At 31.1% G+C, this 14,902-nt stretch overlaps 1 protein-coding gene across 2 annotated transcripts in view; it reads left to right on the top strand.

Annotated features, from left to right (window-relative positions):
- Nucleotides 1-14,902, top strand: part of PCDH10 (protocadherin 10) — a 58,460-nt gene that overhangs the window by 25,954 nt on the left and 17,604 nt on the right. Inside the window, exon 5 of one of the 2 annotated variants that reach the window (XM_029940909.1) lies at nt 13,295-13,924. The exons of the other annotated variant lie outside the window; for it this stretch is intronic. Coding sequence (XP_029796769.1) covers nt 13,295-13,314 — 20 coding nt within the window. The 3' untranslated portion in view covers nt 13,315-13,924. Of the gene's footprint in view, nt 1-13,294; nt 13,925-14,902 lie in introns of those variants that run through there. 2 annotated transcript variants of the gene reach the window in all.

Below are 14,902 nucleotides of genomic sequence, written 5' to 3'. Positions count from 1 at the left end.
CATTGTAGAGATTAAATTATTTAACATATCTAAAGCAGTGAGTGCCTGGCCCAGAGGAAGCACTCATTAAGTGTTCAAGGCAACCATATATTCAGTTAAAATTGGAACAATGACATCAGCCTGAGTATGGAGAAAATTAAAATTCTGGCTTAAATAGAACTAATTATGCTTTCTTTTACTCCCAGAGAAAAATCAGACTCCAAATGTTCTTTTCACGATATATCACTATGTTACATCTGCAGTATATATTCTTCCACATAATACATATGTTTTAAAAGTACGGCATCCGTATTTTTCTTTTTCATCTGTAAAACCAATGAAACATATTGAATAGAATCAAAGGTATAATGCTCAGTAAAGCCTGGGTTGTATTCATTTCATGATGATGTTAGTCACAAAGCATGATTATAATTGTTAAAATTTTATATTCTTGTTATTTTATTTAACTTGTGTATTTACAATGAGTGACTATGCTTTGATCATATGCAACAAATAGTTAAAATAACTTGACAAAGAATACACTTTTGAGACAATAGATTCTTATTTTGGTATAAGAAGAGCCATATTATATTTGAAAATTAAAAAATATATATTTCTTCTGCACCTTCCAAATTGTAAGTAGTAGTACAAACAGACGTCTGTATGTAATTTGAGATAATCTGCATTTCTACAATTATACTAGATCATTAGAGTAAACTCTGGCCTTAGACAGGACATTGTTACTCCGAAGAGTTCTGATATCTCTGTGTAGGAGACACAGATGCCCAAAATTCATCACACAAAGTAAATGAGAACAGTCTGTTACTATGTGAAAATCGAATCTTTCTATAAGATACCCCAAAGACTCTGTCTGCCATAAATCAGTATTTGAACATGCAGGAGCTCAAATATTTTCTTGCCTCTTTTTCTGCACTAAAATCCTACTATTTAATAAACCTAATTCTCTCAGCCAACATTATATTTATATTTTTGTAACTTTGTCTTTTACAAGTAACATAAAACTAGCAAATGATGCCATAGGCTTATTTGAGAAATGCTTATAAAACTACCCAAACTTTACTTTCTGCTTATGGTGTATTCATCGGGCTGTCTTATGTAATTCTCATGATTTTATGATTCTCTGTTTTCCGTCCTTTTCCTTCCCATATATATCCCATATGTACTGCCTTGCATGAATATCACTATTTTGTCTGAATAACAAGAGACGTAACAAGTAAGGTTGAGTGCCCGATTATCATTCAGTATTATATATTCTTTTGTCCTTTTATGTTCATGCCTCATATGAAAACAAAAAACTCTCATTTTTTTATAAAATGGTGAAATTTCCTGCATTTAACAGTACTTTTGCCCAACTCTGGCCAAAATGAAATTTTAAAGCAGACTTAATTGTTTTTTCATTAACATACCTGGGGATGAAATTGCAATGGCAATGGCAATTAAACATTTCTCTCTAATCAAAATGTAGTTTTTTAGTGATTGTACTTCAAATTTCTTATCTCATTAACAGATAAATAAGAGTTACTTTATTATAATAAATGTCTTTGGCTAGCTATGGAAAAGATTTCTTAGAGTATAACCAAGGAAGGGTTTGCAAAACTCCACTTTAGGGCCATTATTGGAGCATTATTGGAATGACTTTAACTGATAAAGAAAAAAAGCATTCTAGGAGGACAAAGCTGAATGAACAAAAATGTGGAACTAGAGAGCAAATAAATATGACAAAATGAATATTCTAGGTTGCCAAATCTATAAGATAAATAATAAAATAGTGGAAGTTTAAGTTTGAAAGTTATGTTTAGGTTGGATGAAGACATGTTTGAATAATAATACCAATGATAATAGTAGCTAACAATTGTAAAGAACCTATCAGCCTTGCACTAGTGATGCTAAGAATTAATGGTTGAAGCCTTACTCAATAACCAAATGAAATAAGTATTCTGTCTCCATTTACAAATTATAAAATTAAGAAAAAGGGATATCCAGTAATTTGTCCATGGTCTGATGGCTAGTGGGTGAGAGTTAGGCTTTTTATTTGAGACCACCTAATTATAGAGTAAGCATATATTTGTAACCTCACTATTGAAACCCCGGCTTAAGAAATTGGACACTATCCAGAGAGAATCAGGAAGGATGTGTTGCATGGTGTTGTTGCGGGTTTTGTTTTATCAGCAGAGTGTTATTGCAGTTGTCAAGCTTTGTGGTGATAAGACCCTGGTAGAGAATGACAATGGAAGGATTATCATTAAAAATTTTTAAAAAATAAAGCATTAGAATTCTACAAAAGACAGTAATTATCAATGATGGTTCTGAAATCTTTAGACTAAATGTTTGGGCAAAGGTTGCATCCTTAGTATATACAAGTATTAAATGGAAGGGAATACATTTTGACTGGAAAACTAATAACCAAGTAGGAACCTTGGAAAGCAAATTTCAATAAAATGGAAAAAGATGACAATTATGTCTAAAATATATATCAAAAGTATGAAATTTTTTGCATCATGTTGCAGTTAATTATGAGACTGTAAAAAATGTGTATTTTCTGCATTAAGATTTTTGGAAGTCAAAAGTAGATACAAGGAAAGGTGACAACTGAAAATTCTAGGAGGCTGAGATGTGGCAGGGGTTAACTTTGGATAGGAGAGATTTGATCAAATGCATGTGACCTTTAATCACTTACAATATGTTATTTTAAATGCCAAAATTAAAATTGTTCCTGTGTCTTCACTATTTCCGTGAATTGCAGACCCAGACATCCCTAGGGTGAGATTTACTTGTGTGTCTCTCTGTGAAAGAATAAATTTGGAAGATATATTTTATTTACAAAAAATATGGTTTCGTAGTTATAAAGTAAATTTAATGTTAGTCTATGATAATCATCTGCCTTAATTTTTCTTTGTTAAATTGTGTGGGGAAAATGTCGCACGCTTTTCTCTAGCCTCCTAGCTTTTATGAATGCTGACACTCCCCGTGACTTGAGATTTGGGACTGAATCATTTCTTTGAGCACGTCCTTTCCCTGTTTTTTGTCTTTCACAATTATCCTTAATATTGAATTATCAGCTCCAAAACACCAAGGCAGTCATTGGACTGCAAAATAATTTGTTATGTTTGGGAGATTCAGGGTGGAATGCAAATTATTTCCAGATATGTAAAGTATAAAATTCTGCTGGGCTCTGTGAGGAGACACAGGTGTACTTTCTTTGGCATTCTCCAAGCTGGCCCTATGTACTTAGTTCAATAAAATTAATGAAGACCCCTCTGTTTTTCCATCTGGCTTCTATTGTTAAGTAGAATATTAATTTATATTTAGAGACATTTGACTTCGATAGTCTCCTCTAAAAGTTTTGAGAAGCTCCCTGTTGTGGCCACAGTAATGTTCAGTAGCTTTACACGCTTTTTATGCTTAAACCCTGCCCACAGTTTTGCTCCATGTCATTCAGTGATTGTCAGTTTCTTGATACACCATTTTCCCCAGGTTCTTGTGATTTGACACATTCTATTCTCCTTCTGGAATGCTCTCTCATCAACAAAACCACTCCTCACCATATCTGTTTGGCCATCTCTTATCATCAGTTAAGATTCAACTCAATTTACCTTTAATAACGAAGCCTTTCCAAAAACCGATATACATTCTTCTTGTAACTTCTTTTAAATTTTTATACATGATTGCTATTTTTAAAATATCTTTTAAAAACTTGGGTTTTTTTTAACCTTTGAATTGTTATATCTTTTGGAGCAGAATCAATGTATATTCATTTTAGAGTCTCAAGTCCCAGAATTTTGTCTAGAGCAAAGTAAACACCCATAAATGCTTATACACTACATAAATGAATCAACAGATGAAACATCTTGAAACCAAGAGAGCACTATTTTTTTTTTTTTTCTGTTTGGGTATCTAGGCATCTTCTCTACTTAGGCAAATTAATAGAATTATAATACTCTCTTAATGCCAAAACAAACAATCCCCCAAACCTAACCATTTCTACTCCTAACATACTCTCCCTTGAGACTCTTTTGACTTTTTATAATTTCTATGTCCTTTTTATTCGGGCCTTAACTGTATTAGTCTTCTAATTCTTTTTTTTTTTTTTTCTGATTGATCACGTTTTCTTTAAAAACTTCCTAAGCCTCATGTTTCACATCACCAACTAGTTTAACTAATATATTTTTCAATGGTTTGTTGTATATAATTTACAAACATATTAGTAAAGATTAAGTCTACATAAGATAATTAAACATGAACATAAAGGGAGATCCATTGTAAATACATGATTGTGGGCAGGGGCAGGAGCTTGTTAATCATACAGGATAACTATTGCAACAGTCAATTTAACCGACTTTCGTTTAGGTTTGGGGGGATTTCCATGTAACTAACATCTTTAAGTCTTTCGTATTTTTTTCTCATCATCACTATTGTGTAAGTTATTTTCAGATTATTTTCTTAGCCAACTCTTTTCCTATGACCTTGTGGCACCTGAGTATCTCAAACTTCTTTTTTAATAAGGCAGAATTTTGTTTTTTTGTGTGAGAACTTTATTGTCAGATATGTAGGTAGCTTTGTACATTTGTCACATTTTAATAATGATTTAGATATTTTAAATATAAACATACACTGTCAATACTATTTATAATGATATAGATATCTTATATATAAACATACACTGTCAATACTATTTATAATGATATAGATATCTTATATATAAACATACACTGTCAATATTATTTAACCAGGATCGGTCACGGGCCCTAGCAAAGGTTGATTTTTTTAAATTTCATTTTTTTCTAGATATATTGTGATAGTTTTCATAAATACTAAGTGTCTAACATGACTTTTATTTATTATGTGGTTAAATATTTACAGTAATTAAGATGAACCCTATTTAAACACATCATATAAAGTTATGAGATGTACATAACTATTTAAGGATCCAAATCTTATTCTTTAATTAGTACATAACTAAAATTATTTTAACCTTTAACAAACATAATATAATCTTGTTTCAACAATACGCATGTTTGTGATTATTTTAAAGGTGAGTATGGTTCACTGCCTATTAGTTTTCACATCTTTAATTATCTGATGATAGATTAAATTGAAAGAGCAAGAGGAAAGTGGCTTAAGGAGTTTCTAGAAGATAACTAAAATTAAACTGTAGACATAGGCTTAGATTTCCGAATAAATGCTTAAAAATTATGTTTATTATACAAAAAGAAAGAACGTTTGATCTAACATGCTATATCCATCTCATAAAAACAAAGATTTCATTCAAAACCAAGGTTAAAATTGAATCATCATACAAAGAAATAATTTAAATGACAATAAAGATTACATTTGTGTATGACATTAAATTCATTAAATATGAATTTATATTGTAGTTAACTGAATTTCATTTATCTTTTGAGTTTTATAATTTTTATTTATTTTCCTCTTTGAATTTTCAATCTTAAATTTTAAAAAATGTTGGTATTTAATTGTAAATCATTTTAGATGAAAATACATATAAAATTATATGAATTATAGTGTTATAATTAGAAAATATAATGCAACATTTTTTCAAGAAAACACTGTACTATTTGCCTCAGTGGTCACTAGTGTCATCTGTGGTGCCATGAAGCAGATGCTTTAGGATAGGGGTGCCAGGTTAAGAAATAAATGACACAACACCTAAATGTTGCATGGAGCATATGTATACTAACAAATTATTCGTTATTTATTTGAAATTCGAATGTAAAGCCACTGTGTATTTTATCTGGCAATCCTGCTCACGGTGTTAGGGAAGCCCATACGTCATCTTGGAGTTCCTAACGTGGTTTAGTGTGAGGGTTTTTCTCTGGATACAGAAAAAACAGTGGTCAAGTTTCACTTTTCAGTGTGTCAGCATTTCAACCCTATGTAATCCTATAGTTCCTGTTTTTCTTCTGGTATTCGTTTAGATATAGAAGCAACTGAATTTTGTTGGAGAAATCGGATCATTAAGTATATTAATACACAGCCATACTTTTATACATAGTTTCTAAGTCATGTATGTTGGGTGTGTCTTTTTTGAAACTAAACATGTGTGAATTGTGTCAATAAGTATTTTATTTACCAATTCTGAAAAATTTGCACTTATTTTCATGGCTAAGATTTTACTTAAATCTAAGATCTTACTTAAATTATTTAGAAATTGTATTTGTTTAAGTAGGCTATCAGTGGTTAATAAACTAGATACATAGCTATATTTTTTTAAATGAAGGTTTTATGTATTTGTTTTTAAAGTTTTTCCTATCTTTCATTGCTGGAATTTATGATTAGTTGTATAAAAGACAAAGTGCACACATCACAAGTAGTTGATCTAATACTGTGGTACAATGATGTTTGCTGCAGAGAGGTCTATGTGCGTACGATCCTCATACCTGTAGGACTGACCAATCCCATTCAGGCATTTTTCCTGTCTTCTCTGAAATTAATCCTAATTGTAACCTTACAGGGAAATAACTAATTTGATCTCCTTATAATGTTGTTTTGAAGAAAACTAGTTGAAATACAAGCGTCTAAATGTCAGTAAATGTTACTGCTCAGAATTCTCACAGGAAAAAAAAAGAACCACTTATTCTGTAAAGGAGCATATGGATATCCTTTTAAAATTTTAGATACATAAACTAATGGCATTTGTGTAACTTAAATGAAAGCATCCTATGTCATTATTAAAGCAAGATAATTGAGCGGATTGTCTTCAAAAGATATTTCAAGGGTACTTCTTAATTACCAATATAAAAGATGTGATTTTCCAATAATTCTGGAACAAATCATAGTGTTTGTATTTTAGTGGATTATGATAAAGGATTCCAGAAAAATGTTCAATGATATTATAAACATGGAGGACAATCTATGTTAAAGCTCCATTGCCTAAATATATGCCAATGTAGGGTGGAAGTATTTAAAACCTAACTCAGTCTCCAGCTTTGATTTTAAGATACCAATGAGGCAAGGTGGTTTTTTTTCAACAAAGAGAGCTTGATAGAGGCCAAAGTGTGCTGGGTATGATCAAGTCCTACTATTTTTTCCCCTCTCAGGGAAAATTTCTTAAGCCTCCAACGCATAATTTTCCACATTTCCAGATGATTCCTTCAATCTATACCATTTTATGCAATACCTTGTTATAGTAGGTTCTTATTTCTTCATAAATAATTTAAAAGTGTAATGGCTTTAGTATTTAAAGAACAGATATTTAGAATACTGACCTCTCTTGTGATTAGATGGAAAAATTATGCATGATCACTGTTTTAAGATATCTAACTTGAATCAATTTAGATAATGATAATAATCAAAGTGTATTGTCTAATTGAAGGAGCTGATACACGATCACTGGTTTTTGCTGTAGCGTTTGAAGCACTCTTAATTAATCTGGCTAATTAGAGTTAAAGATTTTTAAAACAAACAAAATTGAGTTACTATAATTATACAGCTTTCCTGTTAAAAATAGTAGTGATATGGTTGCAGTCACCCACAGAGTAGATATTTGCTAGGGAACTAGTTTTAAATGTACCTTTTTGAGAAGGTCATTTTAAATAACACATACCCGTATGCACACACACACACACACACACACACACACACACACACACACACGTCAGTATATAGAAATGTCTAAAAGTCTATGGATCCTCTATCTAGAAAGAACTCGTGATGTTTGAGGGACTCACCTCCTTATACAAAGCCATGTGAGGGTCATGGTACATGTCATAGATGTGAACTGTCCTTGTGGACAAATAGGAGCTTTTATTTTGAAGGTTTTTAAGTCTTTTAAATAATGATAAAGTTAGGCTTGAAAATAAATTTTGAGCAATAAATTCTGAAATTTTTCCTGGTAGGAAACTCAGGGCTTTGCATAGTACATCAACCTCTACTTGATCTTGGGAGCACATTCCAGCTTATAAAATAAATTATCTTTGCACATACCATTCTTAGTGAGAATATGAATCCTAATTCATTTTTAATCCATAGCCTCAAATTGGTATATAATCTTTACCACAAATAAAGTATAGCAATATTGCAGTAACAAATATACCAATATTTGGATTTGGGGAGATGGTGACTGTTGTTAAGTAACAAAAATTCAACTGAGTAAATGTTTAAGATCTAATTGGCCTTATTAAATGACAAACCAATTGGACAGCCCCCATCTGGCTAATACAGGGGCCTCCTGAGGAATTTTACAAAATGGAGGGTTTTTATAAAAGAAAGGTGGGGCAAGAAAGTTATTAGCAGAAAGAAAGGAAGGGAAGAATTGTTCCAGCAAGGCTGCTTACCCATGGGGGGGATAAAAAAAGGGTTTATCATGCAAATGACCTCATCTTCTTTTGGGGAAGAGAGAGGGCCCTGTGGCTCAGATCGCTAATTGAAATAAAGAATTTCTTCAGGCTGCTGGTTAACACTCCATTTCTGGGGGGGGGGGGGTTGACACTGCAATTAGATTAAGTATGAGGCTCCTGTTTAGAAATTTGGTCCAAATGATGACGTTTTAAAAGATGAAAACAACAAGCAGTGGTTTTCTTTTTTCTTTTTAATATTTCTGAAAAGAATATGCTCAACATACTAGTCTTCTCTCAGCAATGATCCATATTACTCATTCATTGGTGTAAATTTGTATACCACAAAACCATGCTTGCCAATTTCTTATCCCTTGATAAATCCTATGAATTTAACTTTTAATAAACACTTATTAATTGTAAACTACATCATAAGCATTACATACACATAAAGCCTAAATTAAACACTTGGATTTAAGACATATTTCTTGCATGAATCTTCTGAAGGCTTGTTTTGAATCATTTATTTCATAAATTTTCTTTCTAAAAAAACTAATTCAATTTACATATGGGAACCACTTTCTCTAGATGAACTCTTATTTTCTAAACATATTCTATAATTTCTTAATTCTGTCAGTCTAAAATAAAGAGCATACTGTTTGATGAAAGGAAAAAAGGAAATTTAGCATGAGGATGGTGTGAATATTATGAAGTAAATGCTAAGAATTCAAGTTTATGCTGCACTAAGCTAGTGCTAGTAGACAAAGGCAATCTATATTCACAAAAGGCTTTCAGTCTTTTTATAATTCATAATAAATTATAGTATTTAATCAGTTTTTGCCTTATATGGATCCTAAAATTTAAAACCTTTTTGTCATTTTTTTGTGGAAAGGAAAGAATTGACAATATGGACAATGCATGATTCTATCTTAAATTAAAAAAACAGATATAATGCCGTTCAAGTGGGAAGACAAACGACAAATCCAGCAGTGATCCAGATTTAACAGTAACCTCTACTATGCTTATTTCTGGACTTTACAGTTAAACAGAAAAAAACATTTAGAGAGATTTTTAAAGAGAATTCTTAAAAATGGCTCAAGAGTAAGATAGAGGAACGTTAAATGAATTGATTATTCATCTGGACAGATCTCTAATGGAGACTTCCTTTTAAACGATCTTTCAGTTTATGATATGCTTTTACTCAGGAAACAGAGGGCAGGTGTGTCTGACTTCTAGAAGGGGTAATGGGCTTTAAGTTGTGTCTGCTAGATTCACTTTACTTATAAAGAAGTGTCCTGACCTTGGGGCTCATTAAACTTTTGAATGTGCTCCAGAGTAGGTTACTGATATCAGTGTCTAAGTTTTTCACTGCAGTGGAGTCTCAATCATTTGGGATACTTAAAGGCTGTTCTTTCTTTCAGTAACAGAAATAGGTGAGATCACTTCACACATGTTTGTATTTATTTCTTTAGCTTCTGTGGTTCATACTGCCATAAAGTATAAAGGATAACTTGCTTCTTGTTATGCAAGTATAGATATGTGAATATTACAGTTATTTAATTTTTGTTTTAATATATTATACCAAGTTATTTTTCAGGAGGCAAATTATAATATTATTCATGGCATAAATAGGTTATCAGTACTGGTTTTATAATTATTTCTGTAACATACATGCTTATAGTCATTTTTCTTAAGTCATTAGTAAATGTCCTAAAGTTTAATATCATACTTTACAAATTATCAAAGGCAATAACAGGATCCCACGATATAAAGAAAAATATGCTTCATAAAAGTTTTATTAAAAACATACATGTTAAATATATACATACCCATATGTTAAATATATATACACATATGTATATGCAAAATTATTTAAAAAGTAGATATTTGCATATCTCTTTTCCATTAAGAGTGATTTTTTTCATCCATAGTTCAGACAATAAAATAATTGTCTTAAATGTAAAATTTCTATGACTCACTCTGAAGAACAAATGCTGCTAATGAGTAAATAGAAATAAAAAGGAATACCAACGGTCCTTTGCCTATTTAGATTTGACTGAAAAGAAAATCTACATCAAGTGACCAACTCCTTACATATGCTGATGCATAACTAGAGAAAAAATGCATTTGTGTACTGAAGAGAAAGAGCAGAAATTTTTCAAGTATGCTATCATAATTCCAAAACATATGTAGAATATATCATAAAGCATAGAGTTTCAGTGTATTTGACCCATTCTCTCTAGCCTGAAATGTTTCAGCAAATGCATAGCCATAACACTTAACACTGTGGAATAACCGTCCTTGGCACTGACTCTAAAATGTAATAACATTGCATGTGTGCGTGCGTGCGTGCGTGCGTGTGTGTGTGTGCGTGCGCGCGTTCACGCAGGCTACATGTCCAACATTAACCCAGATAGCCCCCAAGGACAATGAATATTCAGTATTCAAAATCAGCTCTTTAAAGGCTTGAAACAAAATGTACGTGACTATAACTTTAGTAATCATATTTCATTTTCTATAGTTTACCTGGCAGTGCTTCATATTTGGGAAATTTGATTCTGAAATGGAGGATATTTTTCCTCCCCATCCTACATTGTTCTGACCTTCAACTTCAACCCTTACTCTTCTCCTATTCAGATTTGCATTCCTGAATTAACAGATAGGAGGGAGGAGGTAATTTAATAAAAGGCGATTATATTATTCATACAACTACTTGAAATAAGCACACTTTAAATAAAAGCGGCACACATGTAACTTAAGCAGTAACTAAAATATACATTTTAAGCTTATGTTGTGATTAAAATATCAAGTATAATATGTGCTAAACTTCTGTGTCCTTCAAACTCTGAACTAGTACAGTAATACAATTTCTTTTTGTATTTTTACTACGTCAAATAAACATATAAAATCCATGCTAAAAGGCTTCTCCATAAGTAATCTTTTAACCTAGTTAGAAATACTTTTTGATTTAAATATGTGTTAGGTTGACTAATTTCTGCATTATAACTACGATGTAGCTTTTCAGTATATTTACTGTTACACATGATAAATTACTCTATAGGTTGAGGATAGGCCACTCTTGAGTTTGTTTTGTCCTCAAACTACTAGAAAGTTGTTTCCTATAAATCAGTATTTTAGGAAAAAAGCTTCATCCTGTAAGGAGTATCTCCATCTTATTTTGAGAAAAGTAGTATTATTTATAGGGTCTCCATGTGTCCCGAGTTGTCCATGAAAAATCAAGATTATGTCTTGTGCTTCCTTTTACTCACACAACGTTTTGGGTTAGACAATAAATTATTTGATCACTGTAATTATTTGGTCCAATTCATTTTATAAACCTGAATTTTCATGGTGCTTAATTATTGTAATTTACTGAAGAATTTTAAATTCTGATTGGTGTAAACAAAATATATTTAAATCAAATATACTCACATTTAACATGAAATAGGAAATTCAAAATTAAGAACATAGGAAAATAGGATTTGATTACTTAAAAAGAGAAAATTTCTATTTTCTTCAATAGAATATTCTTTATAGCATTATTACCAGGTAAGTTATAATAACTACCATGTAGTCCTGTGTTGTAGCTAACTCATTTTATAATTCATGATACTATATAACATTGTAAATATATATATATATATTTTGATTGTTCAAAATGAGTTACTACCCAGGACATGTAAATATTCATTTTCATTTTATTACAGTGCCTGACTTTTACAGTTTTCATTGATGTGTCTGCTAAATGGTGACCTAGGAAAGAAACGTTTGGTGATCTGCTCAGAAACTGAGTTTGTGAGGAAAAACAAATGAAAGATTTGGGGGAATAAATTAAGAAAATATATTAACTAGATAATCTACTTAAAATTAATGGAAATACCATAGAAGAGGAATTGAACTGACCAGTATGTTATTATATTTGTATTAACTAAAAGAAACAAAAAAGCCAACTATTTACCAGATTGAAACAATCCAGTTATGCCATTTAGTGTAGTTCTTAACTTTGTTGTATATATGTATACATATATACATTATATATGAATATGATATATATAATTCGTATTTTATTACAATCAATTTTACACAGCCAAATTACTTTTTCTCACAATTTGAACACTATTTTCAGCACATTTTCATTATATACCTATTGTGTGCAGGCACTGACTTAGACAAGGCACTTTCTGTCTCATTGTTCTCATTCCCCAATATAATGATTATAGAGAGGAGGAAATCCCTGTTACCATTATAAATAAATAAAATACTTAAAATCATAAAATCTAAATGATTGAATTTGGAAATTCTACCTCATCATTCAATACATTTTATAAGACTGGACCAAATTTATATCTTTTTTTTTCCCCCCTTTCACCTTTACTTTCTTTAAGGGAAAACTGATTCCTTTTAGTTGATAAATTTAGTTTAGTTTTTCTTTTGTACACATTAAAAAGTTTGGTTTTTACATAATATAAATTATGAAATAAAGTAAAACTAGAAAATGTGAAGCATTCTTTAACTTTTTAACTACATAAACATTTTCTCGTACAGTGTTCCTTACGATATGTTGATTTAAAATATCAAAATTTTTTCAATTAAAAATATAACCAGTTATTTGTAGATATTCTAAAGACTCATTCTAGAATGTTTACAGGCCACACATTTTTTTTCTATCTCTGATCGTGCATAAGTAGTGAAGTAGGGATTGTTCTGTATATAAACTATATTAAAAGTTTAATCTCCACATAATTGGTGGTTGGCATATAAAGTTTACATTTCCCTCACAAAAGTCATTTTCTACCAAAATTGGCATTTTTAGAAAGCCAAGCAACAGATCAACTTGGCTATTAGAAACCGAGGTTAACACTGGAATACTTTGACACCACGTGGGTCTGGTATAGGGACACGACTTATTTCCAGCTGTATTTGTTTCTTTTCCAGTAACATGCGATTCTAAACTCCCAAACCCAGGCTCTTTTTCTTAGAGTATTTTTCTTTCTTTTTCACAGCACGGAAAAGGATATGCTAGTCAATTCTACAGGATTTACCTGAAGCAGCATGATTTGCACAAAGTCGACCAACAAAAGCATCAACTTTTCAACTTCATTATCTTGGCCATCAGTTAGTTGTGTGTACCCGAGTACTAGATTGCCGTCGGAGTCGTCGTGGCCAGTTATAGGACCTAATTGCTCTCAGCAGGCCTGAGCAATGAGTTGAAATGTGCAGAACTGTAGAAACTTCAGAGGCAACTGCTCTTGCCTCTCCGATCAGTGTGTGCCTGTTTACAGCGCTATATATCTTTCTCTCTCCAAATGTCACTGAGCCCTTTACATGTTTATATTCACCACGAGAAGCCAGTCATAAAGATAAAGGAAATTTGTGCATTATAAATGCAATATCACTGTTTTAAACTTGACTGTTTTATATTCTTTTTGTGTGATCAAGTGTTCCCCAAACTATTCCAACTTTACAAGAGAGATTGTGATTATGTTCTTTTCACCTGTGGGTTATAAAAAATGTTGTATTCTGAAGACCCACAAAATATCAAAGACATTCTGTAGTTTATACACCGTGTTGCAAAGTGTTTACTGTACTATTTCAAAGCTTCTAAATAAATATAAAATATATATATTATATTATATAATTTTCCTAAAATGTGGTACAACTCAGTTGGTTTTTAAATGGATTCATACTGTCCACATCATATAGTAAGTAAAGTGAAAGTAATTCAGGGTCCCAAAGATAAACTTACTAAGAAAAGAATAATCATTAATAGTTTCCTCCCAATTTTCATCTTATTCAACCCTGTTTTTCCTTGTTTAAAAGACAATGAAGCTCTGAGCTACAAAATTTTGTCAAGAACTCGTACTGAATTTTCAATGCCAAAGATATAGCTGTCGATGTTATCAGAAGAGCACTGAACATGTAATATCAAAATATCTAACAAACTACATTCTTTCGATTCTATTTCTATGGCTTTGAATTTAGAATCATTTAAAGCTTTTATAAGGAATCTATAATCCACCTGTATTTGTGTTAGAAAAAAAACAAACACTGGGTATCTGTACATTTTGTGGTGTAAAATACGTAACTAAGATTACTATTTTAAGAAGTCTTCAACCTTATAACTCACACAGAATTTTATTTTACATAGTTTTACATAGTTTTGTGACTCTTACTAACACGTGAACATAAAATCTATTTATAACTCTATATGAATATATAGAGATATATAAATATCTGAACTGGTGAAGAGTAACTATAAGATAAAAGTGATCTCTACATTTAAAATAAGTTAAATAAATTTGGAGATAGAAACATGGTACATTATTGTTTCAGTATTATCTTACATGTGAAGGTTTTTTAGCTTAAATATAGTCAATGTTCTATTAATGAGAAAATTCTTCAAGTCAGCCTTGGAAAGTTAAACTTGCCTTTTATTTTTATGTCCATGAAGTTAATTATTAAATTCATTTAGATGTATTTTCCTTTCTTTTACATAGTTTTCTTTTTACCAGCTGTTGTTTATTACTTAATTAGAGAGAAAAATCAGAGGATGTGAGATAATCTTAGCAAAAAACAGAATTCTCATAGGTCCCGTCTAAAAAAGCCTTCAA

The sequence above is a fragment of the Suricata suricatta genome, chromosome 1 (assembly GCF_006229205.1).
Source record: "Suricata suricatta isolate VVHF042 chromosome 1, meerkat_22Aug2017_6uvM2_HiC, whole genome shotgun sequence".
In the NCBI taxonomy this organism is placed as follows: Eukaryota; Metazoa; Chordata; class Mammalia; order Carnivora; family Herpestidae; genus Suricata; species Suricata suricatta.
The sequence above is the reverse complement of the archived record's forward strand: the minus strand, read 5'-3'. Positions and strand labels throughout refer to the sequence as shown.